General features: G+C 46.8%; 1 protein-coding gene across 1 annotated transcript; it reads left to right on the forward strand.

The window, feature by feature from the left end:
• Positions 1-1,897: 1,897 nt before the first annotated feature.
• On the forward strand, positions 1,898-12,895 carry ST6GALNAC1 (ST6 N-acetylgalactosaminide alpha-2,6-sialyltransferase 1). The gene is made up of 9 exons (XM_059485873.1): positions 1,898-2,022; positions 5,743-6,373; positions 6,986-7,154; positions 7,334-7,505; positions 7,871-8,009; positions 8,686-8,789; positions 9,949-10,038; positions 11,527-11,626; positions 11,872-12,895. The coding sequence occupies exons 1-9, from the start codon at positions 1,898-1,900 to the stop codon at positions 12,040-12,042; spliced, it is 1,701 nt and encodes a 566-aa protein (XP_059341856.1). The 3' UTR covers positions 12,043-12,895.
• Positions 12,896-13,847: the final 952 nt, after the last annotated feature.

The raw sequence follows: 13,847 nt of genomic DNA on the forward strand, positions 1-13,847 counted from the left end.
AGGATGTAATTAAGGATGAGTGAAGTGCACGTGGAATTAAATGGATGTTGGAGATCAAAAGGGCTGACAGAAAACCATCTTCACTCAATGATCCCAGGTGGAGTTTGTTTAAATAAAAAAAGTCATCTTGTTTTTACAGTACTGAAGGATGGAAGAACTTCTGCTGTGGGCATTGATGCTGAGACTGGACCAGCAGTGCTGGGCTTGGAGTCTCCACACCAAAAATGAAGCAGCATCTCCTGAGATTGCAGAGAGGACTGCAGAGAAACATGCATTTGGAAAAGGATGCTGTGGCCCTTGAGAGGCCAGGCCCTGTGCATTTGCACTCTTTGCTTGGCACCTTGCTGCCCATGGGCTGGGAGCCCTGTGTATCCCAAGAATCTCATTTCTTACAGAGCTGTTTAAGAGACCAGCTCTGCTCTTGACCTCAATTTTCACCAGGTCATCCCTGGAGAGTTCCAATACATCCCTATTTCCCACTCTGACTTCGTGTTTGAGCAAACCAGCCTGGTGCCTCTGTTCTGACACTGATGTCAGCAGTGGGGTGAGGAAATGATGCTCCAAGGAAGTGAAAGTCTGTACTCTGACAAGGGGGGGGGTTAGGTTTTCTTTTCTTACACCAAGAAGGTGAAAAGCCCTGTTTTGCAAATAGCAAGGCTGCTTTTGGCTAATGTGCTTGTCAGAGATTTGGATATTCCCCCAAGTACAATCACAATCCCTCCTGAACAGACAGTGCTACAGACAAATTCTCCACAATCACCAGTGCAGATCCTTAAAAGCAAAGAAATCTGTATTTTTCTGCTTGTAGGAATTTTTCTATCCCTTGTGGCTCTTGCTTTTGCAGTAATGTTACATGGAGGAGATTGAAGGAAAATGATTCCTGCCTCCAGAATTTCCCTTTGGGACCCCTGTTAACAAAAAAAGTCTTGTAGTTGTGAAACCTGTTGACTGGCTTTGCTGTGATATAAAACAGGCACCTTCAGTTCTCTGGGTATTCAGTAACACTGTGAGTGCTTCTGAGATTTGAGATACTGTCAGCAAAAGCTTTTTTTATATCTGAGCTTCATTTTTTATAAGAGCTTGCAAAAGAAGCCTATGCATAAGAAGCAATATGGCTATCGCCCCTTGAAATTTCAGGGTTAATGTTTGACAGCTTAAAAAGTTAAAATAGTTGTAAACCTACATCCCCGGTAGAAGTAAACATTTATCTGGGTGAGGTGTTCATCTTTGCAAATCTTTCCCTCTGCTGGTGGGGTGATGTACCCTGGACTGCCAAAGATTGATTTCACACTGACTGGAGATTTTCATAACATAAACTCCTCTTTTCTGTGGTGGATTTGCACCAAGTCTTACTTGGATTTGTTGGGTTGTCTCCCAACCACAAGGTAAAATGGATGTGTATCTAGCCATCAGCATTTGTGGGGCGAGGATTGCTCCTGGATTGGGGCTGCAAGCAATTACTGCATGAAGAATATTTGTTTGTGGCCATGTGTAAAACCTTGGGCAGGTGGTGCTCTGAAAGCTTCATGGATTGTAACTATGGTCACTTCCACACTTTGCATGCATTCCCAGTGATGCCTTTTCCAGGTTAGAGATAAAAGGTTTCTATTTTAGGGCAGAACAATGTCATTAAGAAAAACACAATAAACTTCCACTGTTTGCAGTAAAAGGCTTTCCTTTTCCCGCTCTTTGTAAATAAGCTTCTGGTGATAAATAGGAACAGCACAAAACTGATGCCTGCCTAAGAAACTGGATCTGTGTGCAGTGACTGGGAATGCTGGGAGACAGGGTGTGCACTTTATTGTGGGAAATCCAGATGGAAAACCAGCCCAGTCCTTCCACACCCCTTGGTGAGGCAGTGCCTGGCGAGCCCTCTGCCACTCACGGGTTCCTCACCATGCGCTGCTCCAGGCTAAGGCTCCCAAAAATTGCCAAAGCCCTGATTTGCCTCGTTGTTGTATTACAGTTCTGCCTCTTCCTTGGCAATTCCAGCTCCTTGTTTGACTTGGCAAAGATTTTCAGGTAAGGGACCTGTTCCTTTGTGGCATGCACTGCCTGGTGTGGGTGCTTGTGCTCACTTTCTGTCTGTTTGTCTTTTTTACCCTGAAATTTGCACTTCTGATCTGAGTTAGGCGACCATATTACTTTAGCAGAGCATGCTGTTGGAAGATCCACAGTCAAAAATCTGCCTCTGTTGGCTCAGTATTTTCCAGGGCTTCCTTTTGTAGCTGTATAAAGCAGCTTTTGCCTCACTAATGCTACGTGTTTTCATACTTTGGCACTACATGGTATTTGCTTTTCCTGTTGGCTCCCAGAAGGGCCTTATTCAGCCCTAATCCAGATTGCATTGGTGGACAGTGAATTTGGTGGGATGGCTTTGAATGTATGGCAAATTCAGCAGCTGATTCCTAACACAAAATATGCTGCATACTGGGACACCAATGTCATGTGGACATGATATCTTGATATCTATTTTATATAATTTTATATTATAATATATATAATATAATTTTATCTCTTTTATATAAATGGTCAAGTAAATCCTACAGGGATGGGTGTGGAGGGAGGGAATTGCAGTGACATGTCTCCAGCATCACTGGCAGGGAGCACTGCTCCTTGCATGAGCCCTTGCAGGCACCTGAGCCTTTCCCAGTAGAGGTATGGCTTGTGGATATGTTGAGCCTCCCCAGCCTCCCCACCACCCTCAGCTGGTCCCAGCTCTCCCAGGAAGCTCAAATGGCTTGGCTGGGCTGGGCTGGTTCTCAGCTGAATGTCTGGGCTGCTGCTATGGGGGCAGGCAGGAGGAGTGAAGCTGGGAACATCTGCAGCTCTTCTGGAGGTGACTTGAGTTCAGCTCAGCTCTAGCAGCTCGAGACCCCGCTTTGAGGACAGCTGTCAGATTTGGAGAGGTTGGAACCTGCACAAAGGAGGTGGGAGGGAAAGGAGAGAAGGAGGAGGCGTAGAGAAGTGACTTCTCCTTGATCCCAGAGCCCATCAGTGGCAGAGCTGGAATAAGAAGTGGCTCTCCATATTTAGCTGCTTGAAGCCATTTCCTTCTGCTGTAGTTTCAGAGAATGGAAATGCCTGTATTTATACAACTTAAGTAAAACACAACAAGATATGAGCTGTGTGTTGCTGTCTGTGTGGCAGCTCTATTTCTGTACCTTGCATGTCACGCAGAATACACAAAGCAGCATTTTCATGGCTTTATCCTCTATTTGTCCTTGGGCTTTGTAAAAGGGGAGGAAAATGACAGCAAATGTCATTGAGCTTCTGCAGTTGTTTGCCAGATGGACTCTAGAGCCTGACATCCACCGTGCTGCTTTGACAATTTGTCTGGGTTTAAAATGCTGGTCAGGAGAGCAGGGTCCTGTGTGAGCACCAGTGCCTGGCCATGTGGGCCTGACTGCAGAGAGCAAGCTTTGGGATGTGAAGAGTCCTTGGTTTTACATTTTGGTCTCTGGCACAGGATTTGAAGTGTAACAGACTGAGGTGGAATCTACCATGTAAGACAGCAACAGGGAAAGCCTGGAGTGGGGGATGGTTTCTCATATTGAAACTCCTTTTCATTTGTTTTCTGCGCTTTATTTCAGAGTTTTAAACATCATCTTAAAAATACACCAGAAATTCACCAAGGGATTTAAGATCTGCCTGAGCTATCTTACCAAATTTCTCTTTATTTAGAGTGTCCATATAAAATCTTTCCTCCTATTGGGCAGTAAGCAGTGACAGTAAGTTTATATATGAAAGCCTGTGACAGAAAGCACATGCTGCACACCGGGTTGAAGCTGGCTAATGATTATGGGAGAGGCAGAGCTGATAGGCCATGTGCTACAAGCTCTCTTTTCTAACCTTATAAAGGTTCACATATTTATCTGATAAAAAACGATTTTAAATGCCTCCTTAGCTGATCATTTCCTGAGCACTTTCAGAGTGGTACAACACCCATCAAATTTCAGCAGTGACTGAGCTGCTATCTGCAGCCTGTTATCTGCAGGAGTGCTTTTTGTCCCATTTTTCACTTCGGAAGCAATCCACAGCGTTCCCAAACGAGTGTGTCATGCAAAGGCTGAACAGGAGGGTGGGATCAGGCTGCCACAGCCATGGTTTATCCTCAACAGCTTTGCTGCACACAAAAGCTCAGCTGTGGATATTGTTCACCTTTCTTTTTCCTGTTCTACTCTCCAGCCATGCACAGAGAAGGGGGAATGTTTAGGACACAACTCCACCACTTCTGCCTTGATTTTTTTCCCCTGGGTTTCAGCACAGTCTTGTTGCAGGTGGCTCTTCTGCTGTCAGCAGATGTGTCCTCCTGTGACAACCTTGTACCTGCCTGTGCCTCTGAATCAGGCAACAGGGCAGCTGCAATATTAGAGGCAAGTGCTAAAAATGTAGAAATTTTGCATTTTAACAGCTTCACAGTGTCTGCCTTCAGACACATGTGCCTGGTGAGTGCTGTGTGATGCCCTTGCAATACCTGACCAAGGCAGAGGAGAGAAAGAAGTGTCCTGTGGCCTCAAAATCTCAAGAGGTGATGAAGGGTAAAAAGTGAGTTTCACTGTGGCATTCACATTCTATAAACATGATTCCTGTGCCCAGGTTTTCTCTCCTGGGAAGCTGAAAGGCAGAGAGAGGCCTCAGAGAAAAGGAAAGCAATTCTTATCTCATTTGCTTCTCCTGCGTTGTGTTCACGTGGAATGTGTTTGGAGATCGTTTACCCACAGGTGATTGTTTTATTGGATTCTGGTGTGGGTTGATTGACTCTTTGGCCAATCAGGACCAAGCTGTGTCAGGACTCTGGAAGGAGTCACGAGTTTTCATTATTATCTTTTTTACTATATCTTATACTAAAGGTCTTTTTAATATATCTTATCTTTTAGTATATGTTTTTAGTATATCTTATACTAAAAAGATATAGCAAATCTTTATACTTATAAAAGTATCTTTTCTGTATTCTTTAGTATAGTATATAGTGTTTACTTTGAATGTGTTTGGAGATTTTTTTACCCACAGGTGATTGTTTCATTGGATTCTGCTGTGAGTTGTTTTCACTCTTTGGCCAATTGGGGCCAAGCTGTGTCAGGACTCTGGAAAGAGTCACAAGTTTTCATTATTGTCTTTTTAGCACTCAGTAAGTATCTTTTCTGTATTCTTTAGTATAGTTTAGTATTCTTTAATGTAATATAGTATAATAAAGTAATAAATTATCCTTCTGATATCAATGGAGGCAGATGCATCATCTCTCCCCTCATCAGGGTTGCCTGAATTTCTAATATTTCACTTCTCAGACTTTCCTTCCTGAATTCTGGAAGCTCTTCATGCTCTGGTGCTGAAGCACAGGGCTCTGCTGGCAGAGGGGAGAGGCAGATGGCTGCCTCCATGGTGGGGCCATGTCCTGAGCCCAGGATCTCCAAACCAACCCTGCAGTGCTCTGGGGACAGTGCCAGGGGACCTGCCCAGTGCCCAGTTCCCTGTACTGGTTGGCTGCTACTGCCAGAGTGAATGTTTCATGTGCCAAGAGCTGAGGAGAGAATGTGTGCCTCTGGGATTTGCCTAGCGGGGAGATAAGCAATATTCAGGCTGGAATGGTGCAGGAAGTTAAATAACATTTTGGCAAAGCTTAAAATGAAACTGCTGTAAAGCACAGAGAGAGGCTCAGAGTCAAGAGCACTAGAAACGAGCTGAAGGGTTTTCAGTGCTAAGTGTGTGTGATGTATCTGCTTTTCCTTTGATTGCATTCAGGAAATTGAACATTTTCCAGCATGCCCCAGAGACACAAAAAGTGGACCCCCAAGAGCAACAGGGTTTGAACTGTTCTGATAATGGGAACTCCAGGAGCATTTTAAAGGTGACTTTGGGAGGACACATCACAAGACTCAATGATGTGGTGGAGAGCACACCAAGAAAAGGAAAGGAGGAGCAGAAGGAAACAATGAAACCAGTTATGAGTGTTGAGGAAGAAAAGGGGAACATGGCTGTGAAACCACCACCCCAGTTGGAGGGAATCAAGGAGACAACAGTGAAAACAACCCCTGTGGTGCAGGAAAACGAGGGGAAAACAACAGTGAGGCCAGCTCCATGGGTGGAAAAAGCCAAGGAAAAGACAACAGTGGAACCACTTCCCTTGGAGAAGGGTGGCAAGGAGAAAGCAACAGTGAAACCATCCTCTGGGTTGAAGGGAGCACATGAGAACAACACATCCCCAGACCAAGCAAAACCCAAAGCTCCTCCTGCATCAATGAAAACTGTACCACCTACTCCTCAGGCTGCTGCTGTGACACAGAAGAGGAAACTGAGCTCTGTTGACTTCACATTTGAGCCACACTGGGATTTTGAGGACGAGTACCTGCTGGATAGCTCATCCCCAGCCTCGGTAGGTGGAATGGTGCAGGTGGTCACCAAGAATGGCCTCCCCACTGACCTCCTTGTCTGCTGGCCCTGGGGGTGTGGGCCCTTTGTAGCTGGGTGTGACGGTGTTCACAGGGGTCTGAGGATGAGGGAAGAGATGAGGAGCTGACTCCATGTTTCAGAAGGCTTGATTTATTATTTTATGATATATATTACATTAAAACTATACTAAAAGAATAGAAGAAAGGATTTCATCAGAAGGCTGGCTAAGAATAGAAACAGAAGGGATAATAACAAAGGCTTGTGGCTTGGACAGAGAGTCTGAGCCAGCTGACTGTGATTGGCCATTAATTAGAAACAACCAACATGGGCCAATCACAGATGCACCTGTTACATTCCACAGCAGCAGATAACCATTGTTTACATTTTGTTCTTGAGGCTTCTCAGCTTCTCAGGAGGAAAAATCCTTAAGAAATGATTTTTCATAAAAGATGTCTGTGACAGGGGATCACGAGGGAAATGGTACCACTGGAGTTTCTGGGTTTCCCTTTGGCCCTACCACAGACAGGCACACAAGCACGGGCACTCACTCAGGTTTATCACCTCAATCATTACTGTTTCCTTTTTGTTTTTCAAGACCTGCTCTGAATCAGTGAGGGCCAGGGCTGCCAAGTCTGCCTGGCTGAGGGATCTTTTCCTGCCCAACATCACACTCTTCATGGACAGGAGACACTTCAGTGACAGTGAATGGAACCGCCTGGAGCATTTTATACCCCCCTATGGCTTCATGGACCTCAATTATTCACGTGAGTCCCTCAGGACTTGTCAGGATGGGACTTTCAGACTCCTAACAGGAACCTGTAGGTTTGCAGCATCTCCCCATCCAAGGCATCAGTCTAGGAGGATCTCATGGTGGAAACTGTGGTGGTTTCACTGTGTCCATCCCAAAGGCTCTTGATAACTCACCGCTGTGTTTGCTTCACAGTGGTGAAGGAGGTCATATCCCTGCTGCCCCCAAAGCCCCACCAGCAGCTGCTCCTGGCCAACCATGACAGCAGCATACCCACGTGCATCAGCTGTGCTGTCGTGGGGAATGGAGGAATTCTGAATAACTCTGGGATGGGCCAGGAGATTGACTCCCATGACTATGTCTTCAGGTAAGGCTGCCTTCCTTCTCAGAAGATGCTCAGATAGCTCACTGTGGGTAGCCCCTGACTGTGGCTGGATCACTTCATCTCTTCTAGTATTCCACCCATTCCCAAGTGCCAAAATGATGGATGGCAGGAGATAAAAAGTCCAAAAATAATTGGAGAGTTACTCAATATCCAAAGCCTGTGGTCACAAATGAGCCATAAAGAGCCATCTCCACAGCAGGGGCTGTCCTGCAGATCAGGGTGCTAATCAGAATAGGGCTAGTCTGTCCTTCCTCCAGGCTAACACTGTCTTTTCCTGTCAGGAATGTGCATGGGAGGGGTTTCAGTGGTCACCTAACCCTGCTCTTCTGTTTCATTTCCTTTGCCAGGCTGAGCGGGGCTCTAATCAAGGGTTATGAAAAAGATGTGGGAACAAAAACTTCCTTTTATGGATTCACAGCCTACTCCCTGGTTTCCTCTCTTCAGATCTTGGGACACAGAGGGTTCAGGAACATCCCACGGGACAAAGTGAGTGCACACTGCTGTGTGCATGCACAGCTTTAACAGGATGCTGTTTGTCTGTGTGCTTCAGCTCTGCTCCTGCCACAGGGAGCAGAGGGGCTAAGACAGCCCTTTAGCTTTACCCTCAGGGAGGGAACCTGCTCTGCCCTGGCTCAGAGTGAGTGTTTGCAGTGACAGGTTGTGTCAATGCCACCCCAGCCTTGTGCCACCTTTGAGTCAGGAACAGGAGTGAAGGCAACACATTCATTCTCTTCATGAGGCTAATTTGAGTTTATTAGAAACCCATTCTTTTTATACACCATTCCAATTCAGGTGGACTTGATTGGTTACTTAATTAACACCCCTTCACACCATTGGCTATTTAAGCAGACACCCTTTGGTAAATATCTTATGAGAAAACAACTGTTCAAAACACCAGCTGCAAGATGGAGAAGGCTGAGAGAAAATATTAAAACAAAACTCCCCAGAACAATTCCTGGGAAAGTTTATCTGGCTGTCTCTGTCCCATCCACAGCCTTATGGCATGTAGAAGGAGCTGCAAATCACATGTTTTCTCCATTCTGCTGCTGTGGGCTGGTTGAGAGTGCAGACTGGAGATGTGTGCCCAAGAAACTCAGCCAAGATGTTTGCTTGTATTGATTTGGAGATTCTGTTCACTAATGCTCATTTATTTTCTTCTTAGCATGTCAGATACATTCACTTCCTGGAGGGAGCAAGAGACTATGAGTGGCTGGAGGCTCTGCTGCTCAACAAGGACATCAGGAAAGGATTCCTGAACCTCAGCGGGTAAAGCCAACTCCAGCCCCCTCTGCCCCTCAGTGATGAGCTCTCTGTGGGGCTCCTTGCCTCTCCCAGGGCTCAGCCCTGTGAGGACCAGCCCAGGGTAAAGCCTCCCTCCCCTGGCAGACTTGCAGAAAGAAATCTCTCATTTCCTGCACAGCTCTGAGCACTGCTGTAGCCAATACACCTCCTTCAGAGGTAGCTGGTAGGAGCATTGGGGGCTGGGAAGGACGGAGACGAGAGATTTTTGAAGCTAGGTTGTGGAACTTGGGGTTTATTGCAAAGGGCCTGGGTGCAGGGCCCTGCTGGGAGCTGCCAGCCACAGCTCAGAGCAGGCCCAAAGAGGAAGAGAGGGGGAGAGAGGGTGAGAGAGTAGAAGGGGTAAGACAGCAAAGTTCCCGTTACAATACAATAAATCTTCCTCTGTGTTGAATATTCAGATTCTCACTAACCAATCTAGCACAACATACAAATCCTACAGCATTTACATACAGCCTACAAGAATCATTACGTTACCGTACTGTGTTACATTTTAAACCCTAAAAACTCCTCTTTGGGCCCTTCTGCCAAGCTGGCAGGGTCTGCTCTGACCCTTGGGCCTGTCTGCAAGCAGAGGGTGTTGTTCCATCAAAAGGGGATCACCTTCAGCTGGCCACACCATTGTTTTCCAGTTGTTCAGTAACTAAGGGATCTCAAAGCTTGCATTCATTTCAATCTCGCTTGTAGTTTCTATATTCTCAAAATCTTTTGCCAGGAAATCATATTTATAAGGCTTTCCTGTTTCATCTTCCCCAACATCAGCTGATTTCAATGATGTGTGGCCAGAGCTTAGGGAAAGTTTTGTGACTTTTGGGGATGAACACTTGCTGCTGGCTGGTCTGGTGTGGCCTGCTCATGGATGAAGGCCTGGTTTCACTAATTTTTGCCTATACAAACACATGCTTTTGATATTCCTATCTCCTTTTGTTGCCTCTCCTCCCTGATCTCCTCCTCTGCAATGCACACAGGCTATGGAGGCTTTGTCATAATGTGGGAAATGTTACAGAATATCTTCACAGTGTTTGTGGTTTTTCTCTGACCACCAAGTGCATCAGGGCTGATCCTTTCCAGCTGTGATGAGGTGTGGGAGCTTGCTTGTCTTGAGTCTCCCCATTCCTGTCCTTAGGCAGAAACCCCGGCAGAAATTCGATGAAGATTTCACAATGGACAAATACCTGGTGACTCACCCTGATTTCCTCAGATACATGAAAAACAGGTGAGCTGCAGGTTGTGTGCTCTAACAGGCTCCTTTTTCCTGGCCAGCACCATCTCTCTCTGTCTCTGGCCTCTCCTCCCAGCTCCCTCCCTGTAACCCCAGCTCAGCCACACCAGCAGCCTGAGCTCTGCTGATGTTGTTGTGTGCTTTTTAGTTGTATTAATATGCTTACTGTTTAATTTGTAATTTTGTAATTTCCTCATGCTGTCCTTTTCCCTGCCTTTAGAGTAGCACAGGTTGTCCATTTTGTATTTTATGTTTTTAAAACTAGACTTGTTCCTTTATTGTTATTTAGTTTATTTAAGTGTTGGTTTTTTGTTACCTAGCTTTCCCTGCCAAGTTCTACACCCCTCCTATCCATACCCCTTCCCCAGAACTTTCTTTACTCCTCCTTTCATGAAATGCCAACCTCTCAAGCTGAAACTCTCTGTGGTGCTGCAGTGGATGCTTGTGGTGGGTGAACATCCAGAACCTGTGAGCTGGAGAAGCAACAGCCATCAAACTGTTTGGTTTTCTGCATCCAGAAGAGACCCAGGGCCAATTGCAACTTTAGGTGTAAGAAGAAAGTTGCTGAAGTGCCAGAACAGTTGATCTCTAGTTCAGGACCAGCCTTGTATGTTCCCCATTGCTTGGCACCTTGGAGGAAGGCTCTGTGACAGATTTTCTCTCCAGAGATTCCTTCTAGACTCAGGAGGTTGGTTGTACCCTCAAGCATGACAGGCTTTTCTTCAGCATCTCCTTTGCCTGGCCTGGCTGCTGCTCTTCTGTGCCTCTCCAACCCTTTCCACAGCCTGCTGGCCACTGCCACCATGAGATCTGTGCTGGCCACTGCCACCATGAGATCTGCCCCTCCTGGGCCACACATGGCTGAGAGAAGGAGGCACAGAGGCTCCTGTAGGGCCCTGCTTTGGCTGCCTGTACCCTTCAGTGTCCTTGAGAGCTCCTGCCTTCCCTGGAGCAGATGGCCAGCCCTCCCTGCCTGCTCTGCCTTGGGGCCCCCTCTGACTTGGGGCATTTCCAGCACCAAGAGGACTCCATGCTATTTTTTTCCCAGTGTTTACTCCTGCTTTCCCAACAACTCCTGGCATGACACAGTGCAGCTCCTGGCAGGTTTTGTGACTCCTCTGCACCTTCCTTATGTCTCCTTTCACTCCTAGATGTGGGTGGGGAGCAGGATATACCAGGGAGCCCCAAAGCCACCTCTGCACTGCAAAGCAAAGGGCAGATTTAAGAGTAGTGGGCTTTAACTATGAGATCCTTTACCCCCACTGCTTTAAGACCCACCACTTCAACAAAGCTGGGGCAGAGCTGGGCTGAGGTTGCAATGAAGGTGGTGGAGAGTTCTGAGCACATTTGTGGTTTCTCTGAAATGCCTCATGTGGCCCCAAGCTGCTGCAGGAGGGGAGATGCCACATGAGCCACAAGGTGTGCCCTGCTTGAAACACCACAGCCAGCAACTCCTCAGTGCTTTCCTCTCTCCTGCTGCAGGTTTTTAAAGTCTAAAAATTTGCAAAAGCACTACTGGAGGCTGTACAGACCCACAACAGGGGCCTTCCTGCTGCTGACTGCCCTCCACCTCTGTGACCAGGTAAGGGCACAGTGATTCTTGCACCCAGAGCTGTCTGGAAGTGGGGACAGGGGAGAGCAGGGCTGGCTGCTGTCCTGGAGCACATCATCTCCTGGGGAGGCAGTGAGGGCACAGCAGGATCTCTGGAGCCCGTGCTCACACTCTGGTCCTTCTGGACCCCCAGAGAAGTCCCATCTGGCATCTCTGTCCTGTATTTCCCCCTGCTCCCTCCATCCCATGCCCAGTGAGCCCTGCATCTTCCCCAGGTCAGTGCCTATGGCTACATCACAGAGGGGTATGAGAAGTACTCAGATCACTACTATGACAAGGAGTGGAAAAAGCTGATTTTCTACATTAACCATGACTTCAACCTGGAGAAGCAGCTGTGGAAAAGGCTTCATGATGAGAATATAATGAAACTTTACCTGAGAACCTGACTGCAGCAAGGGCCATTGCCTGGGAAATCTCAACAACACCTCACAGAGAACAGAAGAGGATCCCCAGAGCCAAGGTCAGCTCTGCACTGCCAGGCACATTTCATCCCCACAAAGACGTTTCCCTCCTTCAGCAGCTCTGTAATTTCACAACACTTCAACAAATGTGTGAATGCTGCAGACCCAAAGACCAACAGGAAATGCAGCCTGCAAATAAATCCCACCTGGCTGTGCTGCAGGGCTCTTGCTGGTTGTTGTAGGCATTATGAGAACAGAATCCAGGATGGATATGGTCCTGTGTGTAATTTCTCTCTCTGCAAGGAGATGCTCCTCAGGCTGGGGCCACTTCTCTTCTGCGTGGATCCTCTCCTTTAGCAATGCCCATTTTGGAGCTGGTGTTGTCTAAACAAACTCCCTGAGGAGCTGGAATGGATGGAGGTGGAAATACAGATTCTGTTTCAGGTTGACTTTATTTCTTGGGAGGAGGGGGCTGCACTCACTCTGCTCCCTGGAGATAAAAAGGATGGACTGGACACTTCCAGGTGACCAAGTTGGGAGAGAATGAGTTTCACTTCTGCTACCTAGAATGGCCTTGCTCTGACACTTCCAGAGCAGCACTGCCATCAACTTCAGGGCAGGCAGCTGCTCTCCATGGTGCAGCACACCTCCTGTACCTGCTGCCTCTTGCCCCAGGGCTCCCCTGGCTGCACAAAATGTGAATTTTGTGGCATGGACCTGATGTGCCAAGTCCTTGCACAGCTGGACTCGGTCATGCTTGGCTCCCAGCTGTGTTTGTCCTGTTGGAGGTGGAAGCTCTCCAAGCCCAGGGATGGATGCCAGGTGTCATTGCTGCTGGCTGAAGGGCCTGTCTCCCACGGTGCTGAGAGGGGCCCAGCTGCAGCCAGCACACCTGGGGTGTGGTGGCCTCCTGGAAGGGGTTTTGTAAGCAAAATAAATGGCACTGCTTTGGCCAAGCTGATCTTTCAGCAGCCCTGTGGCTTGTGGTTATTTAGTGCACCCAGAATTGATGCTTTAAAGGCTGAGATACAGCAGATGGCAAAGCCAGGGAAGTACAGGACTGAGGGATAATGAGATTACCTCCACCTAGAGAAGCTCTGCAGCTTGTGTGGACACACCCGAGCATCCCTGTGAAAAATGCCAATCACTTGTTTTTAAAATTTTAAAAGTTTAATAGTAACAAAATGGTTATAAAAATAGTAATACAATTAGAGTAATAATAATTTGGACAAATTGAATTAGGACAATATGAGACAATAAAGACAAAGATGTCTGGGTACCTTTTTCTGGGCAGCACGAGCCCGATAAAGGGCCCACGTTCACAAAGGATTAACCCTTAAAAGCAACAGCCTGTTGCATATTCATACATCTCATACATGATGCATAAATTCCATTCACACACAGGGTTCTGTCTGGTCAGTGAAAACTTCTTCCTCTGAATCTTAACAGCACTTTTGAGGTGGGAAGAAGTTTGTTTCTTCTGATAAGAGGGCAAGAAATTCTTTTTCTCTGAAAGATTCAGGTGTCCTGTGGCTGCTATCTCACTGCAAGTCCTTTCCTTAAAAAAAATACCCTACATAGCAGCGTTTCTATTTTAACATTTTTTATAACCTAAAACTATATTTAACACACTACTTAAGAGAATTAATACAGCATTCCTTTCTAACGCAACACATATAATATTTGTTTTAATATTTGTGAAAAGCCTATCATAAAATACATGCATTTTTCACACTCCCCCACCTGTTCACCTTGCAGGGCAGGGATCAGCACCAGCCCAACACCTCCCT

The sequence above is a fragment of the Ammospiza nelsoni genome, chromosome 19 (genome assembly GCF_027579445.1).
Source record: "Ammospiza nelsoni isolate bAmmNel1 chromosome 19, bAmmNel1.pri, whole genome shotgun sequence".
Classification (NCBI taxonomy): domain Eukaryota; kingdom Metazoa; phylum Chordata; class Aves; order Passeriformes; family Passerellidae; genus Ammospiza; species Ammospiza nelsoni.